This window comes from Culex pipiens, chromosome 1, assembly GCF_016801865.2.
Source record: "Culex pipiens pallens isolate TS chromosome 1, TS_CPP_V2, whole genome shotgun sequence".
NCBI classification, from domain to species: Eukaryota; Metazoa; Arthropoda; class Insecta; order Diptera; family Culicidae; genus Culex; species Culex pipiens.
Window position 1 is genome coordinate 13792389 of NC_068937.1, and position 22829 is coordinate 13815217.

A 22829-nucleotide genomic window follows, 5' to 3' on the forward strand; every position below is an offset into this window, starting at 1 on the left:
ATGTATTAACATTGAAAATCGGACCTTTAGCTGCTGAGATATCGTCACTAGAAAATGGTGGGTTGTTTTGGTGATATTAAGAAAACTTCAATTTTCGTGTTTCTGTTTTCTTAAAGCGGCCGAAGTCCAATCTTCAATGTCTCTTAGACAATTTCATAGCAAATTTTCTGAACTTTTCAAAAAAAAATATTTTTAGAAACGGTCACTCATGATTACTATTTTTAAAAATTGAAAAAACAGCAAATATTTCGCAAAAATCAAACTTTCGGTGGCTTTATCTTGAAAATGGAGCCCTTTATCAAAAAATCTGTAAAGTACTTTTCGATTGCAAATTCAATTTTGCATTAAAAAATAATGTCAAACTTGTTGCATAAAACTTCGATTTTTTCCAAAAATCACTATTTTTTCAAAAATTCATAAGTCGGCGGCAGATTTTTTGACCATGTTTCTCTATGGCTCAAAAGTTGCGGATTGTTGTCCTCTAAAACATATAAAAAAATCTCAAAAATCAAAAAATACGTATTTTGGGAAATTGAGTTTTAGTGCAAAAAAAGTTGAGAAAAAAACAAATGTTTTTTCCGTGTACCTATTTTTTTCTCAAAAGTCCTCAACAATACCTACTTTGCAGAAGACACCAAATTGATCAGAAAATTCACTCAAAAGTTACAGCTGTTTGAATATTTATATACCATTTTTGTATGGACAGCAGCCAAAATTGTATGGAGACTTGTATGGGTGAAACAATGACGCAAAATAGCTTATTTGGTCATAGGGAAGGCCCCCATAAAGTTTAAGTCAAATAAAAAAATACAAAAAATAAAAATGGTCGAAATCGGCCGATTTCGTATTAAGAGTTGGTCATATGTAAAAAGTATGAAAATAAAAAAAAAACGAAAAACTATTTTTTTTTGTTCGTGATTTGGCTTCGGATAATCGAGTGTGGGCTGTATTCATTTTCGATTTTTGATGCTTTTTTTTCATTTCTGGAGTTTTTTTTTAAAAAAGGTAAAATAAATCATTTTTTGAGTTTTTTGCTTTTGGGGTGTTTTTAAATATTAGATAAGATTTGATCAGATTGTGTGTTTTTAAATACCCCTAACTCGAGGCGGTTTTAAAAAACATTGAGCAAAAATTAGAAATTTGGTTTATTGGGCCCCCTCAAAATAAAAAAGAAAAACTCCAGATTCTAAAAATACGTCTGCAAAAATAATTTTTAAAGAGAAAATTTCAAATTTCAAATTTTTGAAAATCGGGCAATTTGTTTCTGGAATACAGCCTCACAAAGAATTTGAATTGATAAAAATGGTTTTTTAAGTGTCCCCAATTTAGCCTGTTATTTTCAACTGATGCTCGGAAACTATTGATCCGATTTTTAATGTTAAAATTGTTTGTTTTTGCATTTTTTTTGATCCTATCAATTTTCAAAAATTTCTTAAAAATAAATAATCTGATCTGAAATCAAGAAAAATTATCCATTTTTTGTGCACCGTTTTTTAAGTTATTCAAGCAAAAAAAGTATATTTAAAGAAGTAAAATGAAAAAATGGGGATTTATTTTCCATTCACCATTTTTTTTAAATACCCTATCATATCCAACAACTTAGCCGAAGACACTAGTGCGTCCATCCCGGGAATTCCCGGGACAAAAATCCCGGGATTTTTCCAAAACCGGGAATTCCCGAAATTTAAAAAAAAAATTTTGGTCCGGAAATATATTTTTTGTAGAAATACATAAAGAGTTGAGTATATAGGGAGCGTTCTTTTATTACGTAACGCAGTAGGGGGGGAGGGGGATCGGAGGCTGTGTTACGCTCCATACAAAATTTTTAAAATTTGTATGGAAATTTTGTTACGAGGGGGTGGGGGAGGGGGTCTAAAAGTCCGATTTTTCGCGTTACGTAATAAAAGAACGCTCCCATAATAATCGATAAGAATTTTAAAGCATTAAAATTAGTATTCGGCATATATTAGCAATAGTTTGGCTTTTTAGTGAAAATTGTTAAATTTGAGTTTACAGGTTCATAAAATTCCTAGTGCTTTAAATATTTTTTATTTATCTTTCTATATTTTTAAAAGACTGGTTATTACATTAATGAAAATTAATTTTTTAAACAAATGGAAAAAGGGCATTAAATTTCCGATCTTTTGATACCCATGCATACAGGTTTTCTATAAAACCCACGTTGTTAAATGCCTGGGCAAAAAGTAAGTTTGATCCACGAGAACAAAAATTAGGAAATTCCATACATTTTTGGCAGGTTGCTCAAACGAAACCATAACAACGTTTTTGCCTAGGAATTTAAAAACCTGGGTTTTATAGAAAACCTGGATGTATGGGTATCAAAAGATCGGATATTTTATGCCCTTTCCGATGCCACATAGGTTGACTTGTGAATTGTGGACCGGTTCGGATGCCGGCGGATTTTCCGACGACGTAATTCCGGGTTGGCACGAAATTCCAACGAAAAATCTATTCTAGCGATACAAATACCCCCAAAACGGTGTTATACCTACTCCAGAATGTTTAAATAGCAATTTTATGGTAATATATTGACATTTAGTTAAATTGAATGTTTGCAAAATTAAGTTTAGATAAGTTTTATATAGAATTTCCAGAGTTATATAAACTTTTATACTAAGTAGTTAGTAAACTTTTTATTCAACCCAAATTATTTTTTTAATCAGTCAAGGATGCCTATTTGGAGTTGGAAGACTGGATTTATGGTGATTTGTCAACAAATAACATTATTTATGTTAATTTTTCGAAAGGTGTACAAACCTTTTTTTTTGCATCTTTTTTATTTTTGTAATAGTATTTGTTATATAACTTTTTATAGAAAACATCTTTTCATGAGCTTTTTGTAGCTAAATGTTCGGCATGAGTTTCTGAACAAAACGTAGTACTAGGTTCCTGTCAAACTTTAAATTGTTACATTTTTCATCACAAAATGTGCATAGTGCCCAAGGGGTGTAAATACTTTTTTTACATACTGTACATGTATAAAATGCAAAAAAAACTTATTACAGAAAATTTATTAAATCCACTTGAAAGAAGATCAAAAAAAAAATTTCAAAGATTTTCAAAATTTTAATGAAAATAGAAGTCAAATTAACTTAAAACGATCTAAAACGTATTTTTCTGCATTTATAATCATTTCTAGCATGTTTAGGCTGGATTAAAAGTATTTTGAATTTTTATAAAATTTCAATGTACAGCACCGCAAAAACTTTTTTTTGCTAAAAAATAAATTTTCGTCAATACTGAGATATTTTGGAAACTAATGATGCAAAACATCTGGGCAGGTGTATAATGCATTTTTTAACACTTTGTTCATTCAAATGTTGAAACCATGGCTCGTAAATTCAATGTTTAAACTTTGTTATTTTTTGCCCCCTTCGACTTTGGTCAGAGTCGAGGGACATAAACTTCAAAAAATATTTGCAACGGCCTTATTTAAAAATAAACTTTTTTGAATATCGGCCTTCGTCAGGCACACGGAACCAGTTTAACGAGTGTTCACCAAAATTATGAGCCGATTTGGTCAAAGCAGTGTTGAGATATCGTAGCTCCCAATTTTTAAACTGCCACCTTCAAATTGTTATATCTCGGCAATGGTACAACCAAAAGTTTTTATTTTTTTTTGTTGATGGATGAAAATATATATTTTAATGTCTTGAAAATAGATTTAAAAAAGTTTAAATGTGTTCTCATACCAACCTCTGACATTTATGCCAATTTACATTTATGTAACCCCTTAAGCTATTTAAAAGCTGTCGTCTATGTTTAGATAGAAGTGTAGATTATCACCAATTAATTAAATTGAGCCGTTTGTTTAATTTTAAGCTTGAAAACATAACGAATATAATAAAAATATAGAATTTATGACTGTTTTAAAAAAATCCCGGGATCCCGGAAATTCCCGGGATTTCAAAAATATTTTTCCCGTTTCCCGGGAAATTCAAAACCTGGGAAAATTGGACGCCCTAGAAGACACCAAATCTATCCGGAAATTCCATTCAAAAGTCTGGTAAAAAATTCTAATTTGAACAAATAATACTCAGATTTTTTTTGAGAATTATTCATGCTTTCAATGATATTTTATAAATTTCTTAAACTCATTTTTGACTCGAAATATTTTATCGCAAACTTTCGCAGCAAAACCTTTTGATATTCATCAAACTCTTCAAAAATCACGCCACCACCACCAGGGGGACTGGTTCTGCCTGCATGGTTGACCTTCCGTGACTAGAAGCAAAAAGACATAAAATCAAGCAGCTACAAACCAGAGAGAAGAAAAAAAACAACGAGTGACGTCTAACGGTCATTCATCGATTGGCCATTCGATCGGATTGATTGGCCGTATCCAAATTCAGCAAAGCAGTGGAATGGTTGACCACCCAAGGTTGAACACAATTCTCTCTCTTTTATGCTTGTTGGTTCGGTAAATGTTGTTTCTGAAAAGATTTTTTTTTTTTCAAATTAAAATTAAACTTTAACCAAGAAGTCTACCTCACGCTTCAAACTCGTGAAAGTAAACATGACTTGGAACTCTCGTTTTCCCCCTCCTTCGTTATCAGAGTCAGCCCAAAGGTCAGTTTGTTTCGGTTGAGACTCGCGTGATGTGGTCCAAAGAGGGAGGGGGAGTTCAAAGATAAGCCAGACCACACGCTGCACTCTCAATTCGACACACGTTAGATTATAAACCAGTTGGTTACCGGTAGTGAGTCAGCGAGAATCCGCAATCAAGCAAAAACTCTGAAATCACAAAGTGAAAATCATTGCAAAATTAGCCTCAAGTTCCTAATGACGTCAAAAAAAGAATAACTTGGGACTCAAAGATGCTTGAATAATAAAAAAAAAAAAACAAAAAAAAAATTAACTTTTACATAAAACCAATCTCAAGCTTATACCAGCACTATAATTTGATCAAATATAATTGAATATTGTTTTTATTTATGACAACAAATCTAAACGCGATTTTTTACCATTTAGGTTCAGATAAAATCCTTCATTGGGAGCGTTCTTCTATTACGTAACGCAAAAAAAATGATTTTATGACCCCGTCCCCCTTCGTAACAATTTTTTCGTCGTTACGTAATAAAAGAACGCTCCCTTACTGACGTAACTTTTGCTCACTTTTGGTGGAGAGGTAGCTTATTTGGAGTACTTTAAAGGAGCGTGTGTTTGACAGTTTGCCAAACTCGCAAACAAGGCAAATTGTATGCAGGTTGACGTTTCAAATGCGGGCAAACAAACAAAGCAGGCAAACTGTCAAAAAGTGCGAGTTTGTTTGAATGTGCAATAACACAGAAAGTGTCAAAATGTACATGATGCCTTTTGAAATGTTGCCGTCGTATTGACCGATGCACGAAGTGATTTGTTTATGTTTTTTTTCGGCACAAACGTCAAATCAATAAAATTTGCTGCCAGATCTTTTCCGGGATAGATCCGGAAAAAGATCCGGCAGCAATTTTGTATGGTTTGACGTTTGCGGAGGGTGCCGAAAAAAGGTAAACAAAACACTTCGTGCATCTGCCAATATTGTTTGCGGAAAAGTTTGTTTACAAACAGTTTGCGCGATTGGGCAAATAAGTTTGTGGGCAAACATTTGTTTTTCAGAGCTAACCTTTCAACTTTCCTTCAATACTGACTGGAAATTGAAAAAAAAAACAAACTTAATTAGTGTTATTTTACGTTTGTCTGCTTGAGAAGCGCTTCTAGTTTGCATTTTGTCTAGTTTGTTTGTTTAATTGCCAAAGAGTCTGTGTAGAGTTTGAACTATAAATTTGAACAAACAGTTTGCTTGCTCGTAAACGTGTTTGCCAAACTCGCGAACTGTTTGTCAGGCAAACTTTTCAGCAAACAATATGGCGGACCAGGCCAGCTGTCAAAAGCCCAAAAAGATGTGTGTCTTGTCTGGATTGTTTGTCATAATGTTTGTCATTCATGTCCTGAACATGGTGTGACTTTGTTTTTTTTTTGCGCGGAGTTCATTTATGATACTTTTTATTAATTTTAGTTAATTAATTTTAAACGTGAAAGAAGCTTCTAACAGTATTGACCTCATATTGTCCTACAATACAATGATTTTGTTCTTTAAAAACAAAGAAAAAATCATTGCTTTTCATAAATATATTCACTTGAAACGAAAATGCCTTTATAATTTCATTTATACTTCTATGGAATGTTTATGATTATTTAAAAAAAAAACAAGTTTGATGATAACTATTGAATATTAGCCAACCTGATTCACTTTTATTTTCATTTTATAAATTATAAACATTTCCTGACAATTGGGTCCTAACATTAAGCTCAAATCTGCAATATTATGGTTCACAGCGAAAAAGCTTATTTTTTCTGAGTACAATAACCCTTCGTACGACCGCAAAGGATTTAAAATGGATTTTTGACTGAATTTCGAAAAATTAACTTCGCGGCCCTTCTTGACAGAAAAGGTTCTGCTTGACAGCTCACTCTAAGGGGACCATAGTTGATCCATCAAAAATGTGTAGTCCCGTCATTTTTTTTTTTTTTTTGCATTAAAATGATAAAAAGTGATCAGAAATGGTTTTTAATCGTGTTTTTTTCCGTTGTACAGAAAAATTCAAGATTAAATTTTCAAAAAGTTCTATCTGGAGTATTTTTTTTAAGAGGTCCAATAAACCAAATTTCCAGTTTTTGCCTTTTGGGTGTTTTTGAAACCGCCTAGAGTCAGGGGTATTAAAAAACACTCAAAAAGCAAAAACTGAAAATTTGGGTTGTTCAGGGTTGTTACGGAAAAATCGAGAAAAATCCACGCTAGATCCGCGCCGACCCCAAAACCCATTTCTGAAACAATATTAGCATTTTTTGCAACACTGTAAATATCGTTGCTTTAAAAACAAATTCAGAAAAAAATTAAATTTGAAAATTAAAAAAAAATAAAACCATAAAATAAATCACCAAATTCTAAAATCTAGGGATTTATAGTACTTGATAATTCTCGCCAAAATTTTACTCTGGAAAATCGAAACACGATATTTCTATTATTTTCTTCTCTAAATTTCTCTAAACTAAAATATGATTCCGAAAATGATCCGAACTAAGAAAATGGCAAAAAAATAATTTAAAAATTTAATAATTTAATAATCAATTAATTTAATGAATTAATAATTTAATAATTAAAAAATTTAATAATAAAAAAAATAATAATTTAATAATTTAATAATTTAATAATTTAATAATTTAATAATTTAATAATTTAATAATTTAATAATTTAATAATTTAATAATTTAATAATTTAATAATTTAATAATTTAATAATTTAATAATTTAATAATTTAATAATTTAATAATTTAATAATTTAATAATTTAATAATTTAATAATTTAATAATTTAATAATTTAATAATTTAATAATTTAATAATTTAATAATTTAATAATTTAATAATTTAATAATTTAATAATTTAATAATTTAATAATTTAATAATTTAATAATTTAATAATTTAATAATTTAATAACTTAATAATTTAATAATTTAATAATTTAATAATTTAATAATTGAATAATTCAATAATTTAATAATTTAATAATTTAATAATTTAATAATTTAATAATTTAATAATTTAATAATTTAATAATTTAATAATTTAATAATTTAATAATTTAATAATTTAATAATTTAATAATTTAATAATTTAATAATTTTATAATTTAAAAATTTTAAAATTTTAAAATCTAAAAATTTAAAAATTTGAAAATTTAAAAATTTAATAACTAAATAATTTAATAATTAAATAATTTAATAAATTAATGATTTAATAATTAAAAAATTTAATAATTAAATAATTAAATAATTTAATATTTTAATAATTTAGTAATTTAATAATTTAATAATTTAATAATTTAATAATTTAATAATTTAATAATTTAATAATTTAATAATTTAATAATTTAATAATTTAATAATTTAATAATTTAATAATTTAATAACTTAATAATTTAATAATTTAATAATTTAATAATTTAATAATTTAATAATTTAATAATTTAATAATTTAATAATTTAATAATTTAATAATTTAATAATTTAATAATTTAATAATTTCATAATTCAATAATTTAATAATTAAATGATTTAATAATTTAATAATTTAATAATTTAATAATTTAATAATTTAATAATTTAATAATTTAATAATTTAATAATTTAATAATTTAATAATTTAATAATTTAATAATTTAATAATTTAATAATTTAATAATTTAATAATTTAATAATTTAATAATTTAATAATTTAATAATTTAATAATTTAATAATTTAATAATTTAATAATTTATTAATTTAATAATTTATTAATTTAATAATTTAATAATTTAATAATTTAATAATTTAATAATTTAATAATTTAATAATTTAATAATTTAATAATTTAATAATTTAATAATTTATTAATTTATTAATTTATTAATTTATTAATTTAATAATTTAATAATTCAACAATTTAATAATTTAATAATTTCATAATTCAACAATTTAATAATTTTATTAATTGAATAAATTAATAATTTAATAATTTAATAATTTAATAATGTAATAATGAAATAATTTAATAATTTAATAATTTAATAATTTAATAATTTAATAATTTAATAATTTAATAATTTAATAATTTAATAATTTAATAATTTAATAATTTAATAATTTAATAATTTAATAATTTAATAATTTAATAATTTAATAATTTATTAATTTAATAATTTATTAATTTAATAATTTAATAATTTAATAATTTAATAATTTAATAATTTAATAATTTAATAATTTAAAAATTTAATAATTTAATAATTTAATAATTTAATAATTTAATAATTTAATTATTTAATTTTTTAATAATTTAATTATTTAATAATTTAATAATTTAATAATTTAATAATTTAATAATTTAATAATTTAATAATTTAATAATTTAATAATTTAGTAATTTAATAATTTAGTAATTTAATAATTTAATAATTTAAAAATTTAAAAATTTAATAATTTAATAATTTAATAATTTAATAATTTAATAATTTAATAATTTAATAATTTAATAATTTAACAATTTAATAATTTAATAATTTAATTATTTAATAATTTAATAATTTAATAATTTAATAATTTAAAAATTTAATAATTTAATAATTTAATAATTTAATAATTTAATAATTTAATAATTTAATAATTTAATAATTTAATAATTTAATAATTTAATAATTTAATAATTTAATAATTTAATAATTTAATAATTTAATAATTTAATAATTTAATAATTTAATGATTTAATAATTTAATAATTTAATAATTTAATAATTTAATAATTTAATAATTTAATAATTTAATAATTTAATAATTTAATAATTTAATAATTTAATAATTTAATAATTTAATAATTTAATAATTTAATAATTTAATAGTTTAATAATTTAATAATTTAATAATTTAATAATTTAATAATTTAATAATTTAATAATTTATTAATTTAATAATTTAATAATTTAATAATTTAATAATTTAATAATTTAATAATTTAATAATTTAATAATTTAATAATTTAATAATTTAATAATTTAATAATTTAATAATTTAATAATTTAATAATTTAATAATTTAATAATTTAATAATTTAATAATTTAATAATTTAATAATTTAATAATTTAATGATTTAATAATTTAATAATTTAATAATTTAATAATTTAATAATTTAATAATTTAATAATTTAATAATTTAATAATTTAATTATTTAATTATTTAATTATTTAATAATTTAATAATTTAATAATTTAATAATTTAATAATTTAATAATTTATTAATTTGATAATTTGAAAATTTTATGATTTGATAACTTAAAAACTTGCTTAAAAAAATAAAAAATAACTAAAAAATCAGTTGTAATATTTTCGTAATTTTTCAATTTAATAACTCGTATTTTTTTACGTTTTTTGAGTCTGTAAGTTTTGACAATTTCAAATTATGAATTCTATTTTTTTTATTTGAATACGTAAATTCAGAAATTTCAAATTGTTTAATTCCAGATTTCTTATTTTTTTAAATTTTAACATTACAGTAAATGACGGAGATTTCAGCAGATTTCTCAGTGGATTTCGTCATGTTGTTATAATTGGGAGTAGAATCATTTCTACCTGAATCAGAGTGGCAACAGATTTTTTTATTTTTTTCAATAAACCAAATTTTTATATTGAAAAAACATAATAAATCTAAAAAGTTTCATAGCTTCAAATTTTTAAAATTCTGTAATTTTTCGAATTTTGTTATTTTGATTTTAATAAAATTGGTATTTATTTGAATTGTTAAGCAGATGTTTTAAAAACAATGAGTTGTAATGTTATGTTAAATGATTATAACAAATCTCAATACATTATCAAAATCGCCCCTTGAAGATTGTTTAAAAGTTTCGTATTAAGAAAAAAAATCAATAATTTTTAGAAGAAAATTTTCTTCATTAACAACTTTTTAGAAATTGATGTTTTCGCACTCAACGAAAAAAGATTAATTCCAAATAATATTTTCCTTTGTAATTTGAAAGAAATTCTATCGTTCTCAATTATTTTGTTTATCAAAATTGCTATCCGCGCGAAATCCGCGCCTGAGCAAAATTAGCCAGCAAATCCGCGCCAGATCCGCGCGATCCGCGCCGTCCGTAACAACCCTGGTTGTTGGACCTTTTCAAAAAAAAAACTCTAGCTATCTGCATAGGAAGCCCATGACTCACATAGGACTTTAGGACCCTATTCAAGGTGAGCCCCGATTTCTTAATAGAGAAATTAACGACGTTGTTTACTGAAATATTTCTGCGCGTGTGTTTGTGTGTTATCCAATTCAATACCCGCTGACCGGCGGGGAATTCATGGGAAAATAAGAATATAAAGGAGGTATTAGACTATGACAAACATAATCGCACTTTTTGACAGTGTGACATTTTGCTTCATGTTTGCTCGTTTGTCATAATCTAATACCTGCTTTAGTGCGAATCTGACTTGGATTATGCTGATACAGCTTATTTTAATTTCCCGTTTTTTAGGATAAAAATGACAAATTTTCAATACAAAAATCTACTCAAATGAAATCCGTGACGCCAAACCAGTACGAGTAGTGGAAGCGATTGTCAACAACAAACGTGTGACGATGACGATGATGAGTTTGTGAGCAAACTTTGGATAAGTAGAATTTTTTTATTGCTTCCCCTCCCAGTTGGTTGACTAGTCGTTAGACGCAGACAAACTGCCAGAGTTGGAAACGTAACTGGGAAATAATTATAGGCGTATCAAAACTAGCCCGATGACAATGGCTGTGTGTGAAAAATGTCTACTTGTTGGAAAACATATATGAAAAAAACTTGCAAACAAGAACTTACTTAGCAGGGCGCGCAGCTGTTTGAAGAAGACCGAATTGACGTGGGCCTTCGTCGCGGACCGTTTCTCCTTTTTCTCGCTGATAAAGTACTGAATTTCATCCTCGGGCCGTTGTTTGCTGGAAAAAGAAGAAAAAAAAAGACAGTTAAATCGACTGACTTGATTACAGCACCATTCCGTTGGATATTTATAGAAACGGAATCGGGGCTAGTAGTTTCGAGCAGGAATCGAACAATCGACGGCTTGCGGTCCTGGAAAATGGGTTTGTGCGGACGAACGTGCCCTTTGATCCGTGGAATTATCATATCGTACCTCAGCAAAGGTAACACCGTTTTATTCTGGCAACAGACAGAATTCCAACACGGTTTTGCACACGAATAAGGAAGTCAAATTTGTTTGACTTGATGCAGTTGTCAACTAACTAACCCGTTCTGGATATTTCTGGTCAAAAATTCGGATAATTTACGATTTCAGCTAATGAGCAATTCTCTACCAAAACCGGAAATGGATTTACTTTGTATTTTTTTTTATTTGGCTCAAACTTTGTGGGGTCCTTCCCTATGACCAAATAAGCTGTTTTGCGTCATTGGTTCACCCATACAAGTCTCCATACAATTTTGGCTGCTGTCCATACAAGTATGGTACGTAAATATTCAAACAGCTGTAACTTTTGAGTGAATTTTCTCACCAATTTGGTGTCTTCGCCAGAGTTGTAGGTATTGTTGAGGACTTTTGAGAAAAAAATAGGTACACGGAAAAAAATTGCAGATTTTTTAATCAACTTTTTTTTTACTAAAGCTCAATTTCCCAAAATACGTATTTTTTTACTTGTTCGGTGTTCATCGAAGAAACCCCACCGTGCGCCCACCGTGTCAACTGACAGTTGACCGCTGACAGCAAACGTCAAACGTCACCAGCAAAACGAGCGCGCTCGCCAGAACACGTCCGATCGTCGGAGAGTAAACACGTTTTCGCAGAAGTGTTAAGTTTAGTGTTGTGAGAAGCAGGAGGAAGAGTAAGAAGGAGAAATAAACCAAGAAAATCCCAAATTCCCGGTGTTTTCCTCCCTCCTGCGGTCCCGCTCGATTCTACCTAAATACAGTCCACAGAAGATTATCGGCCAGCCCCGAACATTACTTTCGAGATTTTTTAGGGGACAAAAATCCACAACTTTTGAGCCATAGAGAAACACGGCCAAAAAATCTGCCGCCGAGTTATAAATTTTTGAAAAAAAATGAAGTTTCATGCAAAAACAAGTTTGCCATTATTTTTTAATGCAAAATTGAATTTGCAATCGAAAAGTACTTCACAGATTTTTTTGATAAAGGGCTCCGTTTTTAAGATATAGCCACCAAAAGTTCGATTTTAGCGAAATATTTGCAGTTTTTCGATTTTTAAAAATAGTGACCATGAGTGATCATTTCTAAAAAAAAATTTTTTTTAAATTTCAAAAAATATGCTATAAAATTGTCCAAGAGACATTGAAGATTGGACCTCGGGTTGCTGAGATAGAGCCGCTTTAAGAAAAAGAAACACGAAAATTGAAGTTTTCTAAATCTCACCAAAACAACTCACCATTTTCTAATGACGATATCTCAGCAACTAATGGTCCAATTTTCAATGTTAAAACATTTGTAAAATTTGTCGATATTTTTGAAAAAAAATATTTTATTTTTTTTTCAAATCAAGACTGACATTTTAAAAAGGCCAAACATTGAATATTGCGCCCATTTAAAATGCTAGTCTTGATTTGAAAAAAAAATCAAAATATTTTTTTCGAAAAGATCGGAAAATTTTACGAATGTTTATCAACATATCATATCAAACATATCAAAAAATCTCGAAAATCAAAAAATACGTATTTTGGGAAATTGAGTTTTAGTGAAAAAAATTTGATAAAAAAATCTGCAAAAAAAAATTTCCGTGTACTTATTTTTTCTCAAAAGTCCTCAACATTACCTACAACTTTACCGAAGACACCAAGTTGATCAGAAAATTCACTCAAAAGTTACAGCTGTTTGAATATTTACGTACCATACTTGTATGGACAGCAGCTAAAATTGTATGGAGACTTGTATGGGTGAACCAATGACGCAAAATAGCTTATTTGGTCATAGGGAAGGCCCCCACAAAGTTTGAGCCAAATCAAAAAAAAATACAAATAAAATCCATTTCCGGTTTTGGTAGAGAATTGCTCACTAGGATCAAATCATGCTCCTTGACTTTACAAGGCCCAGGGAGAAAAAGTAACAAATTCCAAAATGCTTAACATTAAACAAAAATATTAGAGAATAAAAAAAAAATTAATAATTTCAGACGAAAACTATTTAAAATAAATAACAAATACCTACAAGTTAAAAAAAGAATTTAGAAATTCAAAAAAAAATATTCGGCGGCTTCAAAATTTATAATTTAAAATTTTTAAAACACAATTTTAACATGATTGTTCGGATTTCAAACTATTCTAAAATTCAATTTTCAATTTCATTCCGATCGATTATATTTTTTTCGGGTCAGTTTATGTTTTTAAAGTTAGTCGATTTCGAAATTTTACAATGCACATAATCAGAAGCCATATTTTATGCCAGGGATCTGAATTATGACAAAAACAAAAATTACATGATTCTTATTTTTAATTATTTTGTTTTGTTTTGAATGTAGCGTTTTTAATGATTTATTTTCTGAGTTTTTTTTATTTCAGAATTCTTAAATATTTAAAAATTTTGATATAGAATTTTAGATTTTTTAAATCTAAAATTTTAAAATTTAAATCATATCTTGATTTTTAAATTATTAAAGCTTTGAAGTCAGAAATTCTATATTTATTTTATATTTTATATTTTATTTTTTATTGTGATCCGTTCACAGAATCTGTCTCTGCGGTTAATGCAACGCAGTAGGCCTGGCCGCTTTAATTTTTGCTTTACATTTTCGGGGTAACTCGGATGTACTGTAATCATTAATATTGACAAGAAAGGACCTGAGGCGTAATCTTACCACAAGTTCTTCCAGGATGCTTTCTTCGGACTGGCTGCGCTTGTGTTCGATTAGATTAGATTAGAAATTTTATATTTATTTAATTGTTAAGAATTTTAAATTTCTTTTTGTATTCCTGTTTTTTTTTATAATTACATTTTAGATTTTAAAACAAAATTAATTTGAATTTTAAATTCAATATTTTTGATTTTTTTTTTTTCGAAATGCCGTGTTACGCTTAAAACATTAAACAATGTATGGAAAATATGACCAATACAAAAGTTTAATGATTCATATTTGTTATTCTTTTTTTAATGTATGGCATTTATGTGTTTTTTTTATTTATTTCTGAATGGAGCATTTCCATTCGAGCAGTTTTTGCTTTTTTCTACAATGTATTTCTAATGGAGCGAACTGTCAAAAACTGCTCGACTGCTGGTACTCCATTGTTGAATATTTTACTTATTTTTACATTTTAGATTTTTTGAAAATAAAGTTTAAATTAAATTTCTATATTTTTGATTTTTTAAAGCCTTTTAACGCTCAAAACATTAAAAAATGTATGGAAATTGTGACCAATATAAAAATTTCATTATTCCCATTTTTAATTCTTTTTTTTTTGTTTTGTTTTGAATGTAAGTATGGTGTTTTTTTTTATTTCTGAATTGTTGAATATTTTATTTATTTTAATATTTAAATTATTACAATTTTGACCTTGAAATATTATATTTGTAGCAATTTCAGGAGTTTTAAATTTCTCTTGTATTTTTTTTAAATCCATTTTTGTTATTTAAAGCATATGTACTATTATTTTTGAATTTTAATATTTTGACTTTTTAAAAATCATTATCTGTCAAAATTGAGAAATTTTAAATTTATTTTTTGTTATTCCTGTTTTTTTTAATTTTTACATTTTAGATTTTTTGAAAATAAATTTTAAATTAAAGTTCTATATTTTTGATTTTTTTTAAAGCCTTGTTACGCTCAAAACATTAAAAAATGTATGGAAATTATGACCAATATAAAAATTTCATGATTCACATTTTTAATTCTTTTTTCTGAATTGTTGAATATTTTACGTACCTTAATATTTAAATTTTTAAAATTTTGACCTTGAAATATTATATTTGTAGAAATTTCAAGAGTTCTAAATTTCTCTTGTATTTTTTTAAATCCATTCTTTTTTTTTAATTCAAGACATATCTCGGGTTAGTTTTCAAATGGTCCTAAGCGCCAGTTGTAAACAAAGCAGTTTTTCGATTGGTTCTCGTTCAATTTACGAATTCCCAAATTCAAAAATGCTTTGAATTGTTCATCTGCACGTCCTCTAAAGGCTTTTTACTGAAACACAATGAAAATTTGGTTTGTTTCAGAGAAAAATTCAAATAAGTGTCTGAGGTCGCGATGGCTCTTACGACGTATTGCAAACTAACCAGAGATATGTACTATGATTTTTGAATTATTAATATTTTGAACTTTAAAAAATCATGTTCTTAATTTTTTAAGAATTTTAAATTATTCTTTTTTATTCCTGATTTTTTTTTAATTTTTACATTTTTGAAAATAATTTTTTAATTAAAATTCTTTATTTTTGATTTTTTTTAAGCCTTGTTACGCTCAAAACATTAAAAAATGCATGGAAATTATGACCAATATAAAAATTTTATGATTCACATTTTTTAATGTATGTATGGTGTTTTTTTTGTTTTTGAATTGTTAAATATTTTAACTTATTGTAATATTTTAATTATTAAAATTTTGACCTTGAAATATTATATTTGTAGAAATTTCAAGAGTTTTAAATTTCTCTTGTATTTTTTTTAATTTTTTTTAAATCTATTTTTTTTTCAATTTAAAGCATATGTACTATGATTTTTGAATTATTAATATTTTTAATTTTAAAAAATCATACACTTAAAAATTTTAAGAATTTTAAATTTATTTGTTTTATTCCTGATTTAAATTTTTATTCCTGAAATAAATTTTAAATCAAAATTCTATATTTTTGATTTTTTTAAAGCCTTGTTACGCTTAAAACATTAAAAATGTATGGAAATTATTACCAATATAAAAATTTCATGATTCACATTTTTATTTATTTTATTTTTTTTGTTTTGAATGTATGTATGGTGTTTTTTTTTATATTTCTGAATTGTTGAATATTTTACTTATTTTTATACTTAAATTAGTAAAATTTTGACCTTGAAATATTATATTTGTAGAAATTCCAAGAGTTTTAAATTTCTCTTGTATTTTTTTTAAATCCATTTATTTTAATTTAAAGAATAAGTACTATAATTTTTGAATTATTTATATGTTGACTTTAAAAAAATCATATTCTTAAAAATTTTAAGAATTTTTAAGTTATTTTTTTGTTATTCCTGTTTTTTTTTTAATTTTTGCATTTTTAAGGCCTGGGATCTAAATTAGGACAAAAAAAAATGTCATGAGTCATGCCTTAATTTTGTTTTGTTTTGAATGTAGGGTTTTCACAATTTTTTTTCCTGAATTGTGAAATATTTTAAAATTTCAATATTCAGTTTTAGATTTTGTTAAATCCTTTTTTTAAATTTTAATACATATAGTAAGCCGGGACCCGTGGTGTAGGGGTAAGCGTGATTGCCTCTCACCCAGTCGGCCTGGGTTCGATCCCAGAAGGTCCCGAGGTGGCATTTTTCGAGACGAGATTTGTCTGACCACGCCTTCCGTCAGACGGGAAGTTGGCCCCGGTCTAACCTAAAGGGTTAGGTCGATAGCTCCAGTCCAGGTGTAGGAGTCGTCTCCCTGGGTCCTGCCTCGGTGGAGTCGCTGGTAGGCAGTTGGACTAACAATCCAAAGGCCGTCAGTTCGAATCCCGGTCGAATCAACAATCAAGCCTTCGGACACTTCGTTTCGAGTAGGAATCTCGCAATCGAGAACGCCAAGTCAATGCTGTAGAGCGAATAAATGGATTGATTTTTGATTAATTTTTAAATTATTAAGATTTTGACTTTAAAATTTAATATTTTTAGAATTCGCAATTCGCAATTTTCAGTGTAAGAACGGGCCTTGACCGATCTTATGCACCAGGTTCCCGACGAACACGCACTGCCCTTACACCTACATCTCACCCTTGCTCTGAGTCAGTACGAGCAGCACGCTAGAACACGCTTTGAGTGTTCGTGCCAGGCATGCACACCTTCTTTTCCGGTTACGCATTTTAACTCGGCCGGGGGTGGTACATTACGTAGGGTTTGATGTAAGTATAAGCGCCTAACCATTTATAGTGTGCCTATCAACATTCATTAAAGCAAAAACTGTTTTATTTTTAGTTTGAATTTAAAAACTAATTGTTATTTACTGTGTATTGTTTTCTTCTGAAATCTTGCCTAATGTTGAATCGTGTTAATCTGTTGCTATTTCTTCTGTCGCGATGTTTTGTTACAATGTTTTGGACCTAAGCATGTTATTCAAAAGTTTACCAAAAGTACAATAGTAATATTTGTGTTAATTCTTTGATCATTCCAAAAATTGAGTAAGGGCTCGAACCTCACTTGTTTTAAAGAAAAGGGTGAAGATTGAAAACAATTGACAGTAAAAGAGAATTTGTTTTATAAAAATCAAGTTTCAATAGTAAGAGAATGATGAGCGTATTTTGAAGAATAAAAATGAGAAGCTAGATGTATTAGATGTAAAATTAGACAATAGTTAATAAATAGAGATACAAAACAAGCTTAGATTATAGTATTGATAATTTATAGGACAGATAAAGAATTATTCAAATAAATAAATTCGCAATAAAATCAGAAAAGATTAGGCGAATGATAAATAGACTTGATATTACTAGTACATTAAGGAAAAGTATATTTTTAAGGAAAAAAAAAACAAAACAAAGTTTGTTACAGCAGTATCAATTGATAGAAAAGAGTGGAAAAGCTTTGAGAGATAAGAGAATCAAAAGTTAGTAAAATTAAAATCAAATGTTGGATATTAAATAGAAGAATCAGTGAAGAATTGGGAATCAGAAGAGCAAAATAAAAATAGGAGATAGGTGGTAGCTGAGAATGAAGAGAAGAGAAACCCCGTTGTGCGATGTTTCAGGTACATCCACAGCAGTTGACTCAACATACTGCGAATCAAAACAATACCGTCTACAATCACAAATTATTTCCCATTCCCACATTGTCGCGCCCCTTTCTTTTAGCCGTCTCGACTCTGACCCTCGCTGGTCAAAGGTTTACGATCCGTTTCCACAGGCCACCAGCTAGGTCATCATGAAAACCAAGCCAACGTGGAGGTAAGAAAATAGGACACTCGCAAGGAACCAGAGCTATACTGTTCTGATCAAGATAATTCGGATGATCTAACAGAACTACGGATGTAGTTAGTTACGCTCCTTCCAGGATGTTCCTTACGTGGACGTCAACCGAAGAGCACGCAACAAGGTCAGTGCCATTGCATGCTCTTAGGTATCAATCCTTGGCCTGCAATTTAATATTTTTAGAATTTGGAAAAATTTAGATTTTTTTTAATTTTTTCTGAAGGCTGTACTGCCGTTCTACGCATAATTGTCCCATGTCATTTTTGGTCGATTCTGACTTTTTGTCATTTTTAGGTTTAGTTTGACGATTACTTTTCGAAAAACACATAAAATCTAGTACTTTGTTAGGAAACTCATCAAAAACAACACCAAGTCTGTTTGTCCCATCGTGGTACTTCTACGCATAATTGTCCCACCAAGTATTTTCTTTCGCGGAATCATTAGTTTTACAAAGCATTGTGTCTTGTTTACCTTTTGTAAAGCAAAAGAATAACAAATAAGAGTGATAAACTGCTAACTGGGGCAATTAGGGACATATAGGGTGAATAGGGACCTACGGGACAATTATGCGTAGAAACACAAAAAACGGTCGAAAAATTTCAATCGCGTTTTTCTCAGTTGCATTTTTTTGAACATGGGACAATTATGCGTAGAACGGCAGTGTATTAAGCTCAAAACATAAAAAATGATAAGCTTTATGAAAATTAGACTGTGGAGACGAGAATTTTTTTTGTGATTTTTGTATTATGATTTTTGTAGTTTTTCGCCAACCCAATAGCGTTAAAATTGAGAAAATTCTCTAAAACTTTTCCAAAGAAGGTATGTTGCTATCTCTGGCATCAAAACTGGGCTAATACGACTTTTTGAACAAATCAAATCAAAACCAGAAACAAAACATTCATTTCAAATTGACTGCTAATGAGTTGAGTCTATAGACTTAAAACAGCAGTTTTGCTTGAGTCATCATCGATGCCATCAATCCTGTGTGGCAGAGCAATACAACCCGACTCGATTCCCCTTTTCCGCACTGCCTGCCTGATAACAAAACGCCCAATCCAAAAGTAACTCGAATTACGCAACTCTCTCCTTCAGGCTTAAGCCAAAGGTAGAAACAGGTGTAAAGATTATTCCAAAGAACCAAACTCACCGCGCCTGCCGGACCTGCTTGCCGTACAGGATGATCCAGGTGGCCGCGGTACATCCGGCGATCGCGATCGCCACGTTCGGATTGGCCGCGATCTTGCTCAAGCTGGGGGCCATCGCTTAATTCCTCACTTCCTTCCTCTTTCCGGTGCCCCAAAAGCCTTTCTTCCGATTCTTCTTGGTTGGTTGCGGTGCGGTCGGTGGCCAACAGACCTTGAAACCCCTTGCCGCCGTGTGTTGAATGAACTGGCTTATTCTGTTTCGAGCTTTCCGAGCGCTGGATTGCACTTCTTCACTACTTTTTTTTTCGCCTTTGCCTGCTCAATTTGGACTTAATTTTTCCGCTCACTCACTCATTGAACCTCGCGCGGCGCGCGGACAATTGCCTGGCCCGCCGCACACACTTGACCCCGTCGTCGTCGTCGGAAAGGTAGGTGACACAGCACTTGTTACGTGCCCCTGGAACGGGAAAACTGACCAGCGCCCCAAAATTCGTTGCTCTTTTTTCTAGGGTTTCTCCTTCTTTCTTTCCTTTTATTTTTTGGCTAAGCCACTTCAAGCTATCACAATCCTTTGACCACTCGCTTGATTGAGCTTGAAGTTGGACTTTGGAATCGCTGCTGCTGCTCCGACTTGATTCCAAAACCACGGAACTGCACCCCGTAGAATCGACGCTACGAAACCGAAAAGCACAACAAAACTGGTCGCAAAAAAGAGGGGGAACACGCGAAAAAACGGGCTGAGTTGCGGACACGGATTATCCGGACACACACGGCTCACGACACGACGACGGCAAAAGGACGGTGACCGCACGGAACGAACGACATTTCTCTACTGCCGCTGGAACTGGCTGGAATCGATCGGTGGTGCGTGTGGAACTTTTTCTATTTTCTTCACCACACTGACTTTTCGAGAGAACTGTCAACAGCAAAAGGAGGTACTAGAATCGAGAAGGGACCGCTCGAACAGGCACTGTGGGAAAAATATTGGAAAAATGGAACATTTCTGTTCGAGTAGTTCAAGAAAGGTTGTGAGCCAAATTTTAAAAATACACGCAGAAAATTAAATTAAAACCGTTTGTGGCTAGGTTTGTGGTCGTTCAAAGTGTCAGCATGCTCAGAATAATGAGCTTTACCATTGCGTGAGGTAAAATCACCAAACTAAACTCGATTTTAGGATTCCGGATTCTATAATTATTTTTTTTTTATTTTGAAGACACCTCAAGGCATTTTTTTGAAATTTTTTTGTTTTTAATGGAGCACTTCCATTCGAGCAGTTTTTGCTTTTTTCTACAATGTATTTCTTATGGAGCGAACTGTCAAAAACTACTCGACTGCGGGTGCTCCATTTACTTTAAAAAAATGATAAAAATTTTGTGCAATGACTTTTCGCTCTGATTTACTTCATTCCCCAGTCACGAAATATTCTAGCAGCGCTGGTTCTGTCAGAATCCTGTTAGAACGGAAGAACATTTCTGGAGTTTTTTTTAATGGTCCAATAAACTAAATTTACAGTTTTTGCCAAGGTTTTTGCTTTTTTGGTGTTTTTGAAACCGCCTTGAATCAGCGATAATAAAAAAAAAAAACATCCAAAAAGCAAAAACTGTAATTTTGCTGGAAATTTTTGTTTATTGCGCCTCTTTTTAAAAAAAAAAAAAACTCTAGATTTCTGCTAGAATGCTGCAACAATATCCAGCTCTGTAAAAACTCTGCTAGAATCCTGCTACAGTCGACTCTCTGGCTGTCGATCTTCTCGATATCAATAATTCTCCATCGATGAATTCTTCAGTCCCTTCAATCTGCATATTTCAATTATCTTCATTTCTCGATATTTTCCCTTGCTTGAAGGATCTCTTCCTCGACGGTCCCTTGGATTCTGTTTGCTTTAAAAATCTCTTCCGGTTGTAAATATTTCGACGGTAACATTTCAAAAGGCATCATGTACATTTTGACACTTTCTGGGTTATTGCATATTCTGAAAGTACTCCTAATAAGCTACCTCTCCACCAAAAATGAGCAAAAGTTACTTCAGTAAAGTCTGTTTAATCATGATTTTAAATAAAGTAACATAAACAAAATCTCTGCCATCAGCAGTCCCTGTTTATATAGCCCTGTCAACCTGTCAAACAAAAGGCTACATAAACCTCGTGACGAAAAAAAAAGCAACATGAACAAAGCGCCATGTACATTCGGCGAAGAAAAACGAATCATAACAAAGCGTCCCCTCAATGACAGCAGAGTGATATAGACGTTGGTGATTTCAAAAGAAGTTATGTTTGTTTTTCGCAAATAAAATTACGGAAATAATGTTTTATTGAATTTGGATGACCAAGTATCAATAAAAGCAAGGTTTTTCATCGTTTGTTATCATTAGAACATCTTATTTTGCTTTTATATTAAAATGGGAATTGAAAATGGATGCTCAACATTCAAATGCGTTTTTCTCAAAACGCATGGTTTGTACATGATGCTTTTTGAAATGTTGGCATCGATTTTCACTTTCTCATGGCTTGCATAGACATTTTTCTTGGCGAGACGGAGCCTTGAAGGGTGTTTGACATTAGTTTGTTTTTGTTTGATGGACGTTGCCATGATTCTCTCCCATAGCTGGGTATCAAGAAAAAAATATTTTCAATCGAGTCTTCATTTTGCATCGTTCTGTAAACTGATGATTCTCTTCCTCGACGGTCCCTTGGATATTGACAACCAGGGAGTCGACTGTAGTACGGCGTGACTGGGTATGAGCAAAATAAAAACAAACAAAAAAGCTCAAAAAACAGCCAATGATCACGAAAAATACTGAAAAAGACAAAAACGGAAAATGGCGTTTGATGCTTCTTTGCGTGGTGCTTTTTAGCATTATTTTTGATGAAAAATCTAATAAGGCTTCATCCATCCCATCTCCCTCCCCCCCTTTGTCACGCTTTTCCTATACTCATAACCCGCAGTAATTATAAAAAATAAAAAATTAAATGCAAAAAAGTAAAAATGTAAACATAAAAAATCAAATA

General features: G+C 29.0%; 1 protein-coding gene across 1 annotated transcript in view; it reads right to left on the reverse strand.

Annotated features, from left to right (window-relative positions):
• LOC120416236 (ATP-binding cassette sub-family D member 3) overlaps positions 1-20680 on the reverse strand; it is a 35496-nt gene extending 14816 nt beyond the window's left edge. Inside the window, exons 1-2 of the mRNA XM_039577933.2 lie at positions 19824-20680; positions 11403-11518 (exon numbers count right to left, since the gene is read on the reverse strand). Coding sequence (XP_039433867.1) covers positions 11403-11518; positions 19824-19936 — 229 coding nt within the window. The 5' untranslated portion in view covers positions 19937-20680. The remainder of the gene's footprint in view (positions 1-11402; positions 11519-19823) is intronic.
• Positions 20681-22829: the final 2149 nt, after the last annotated feature.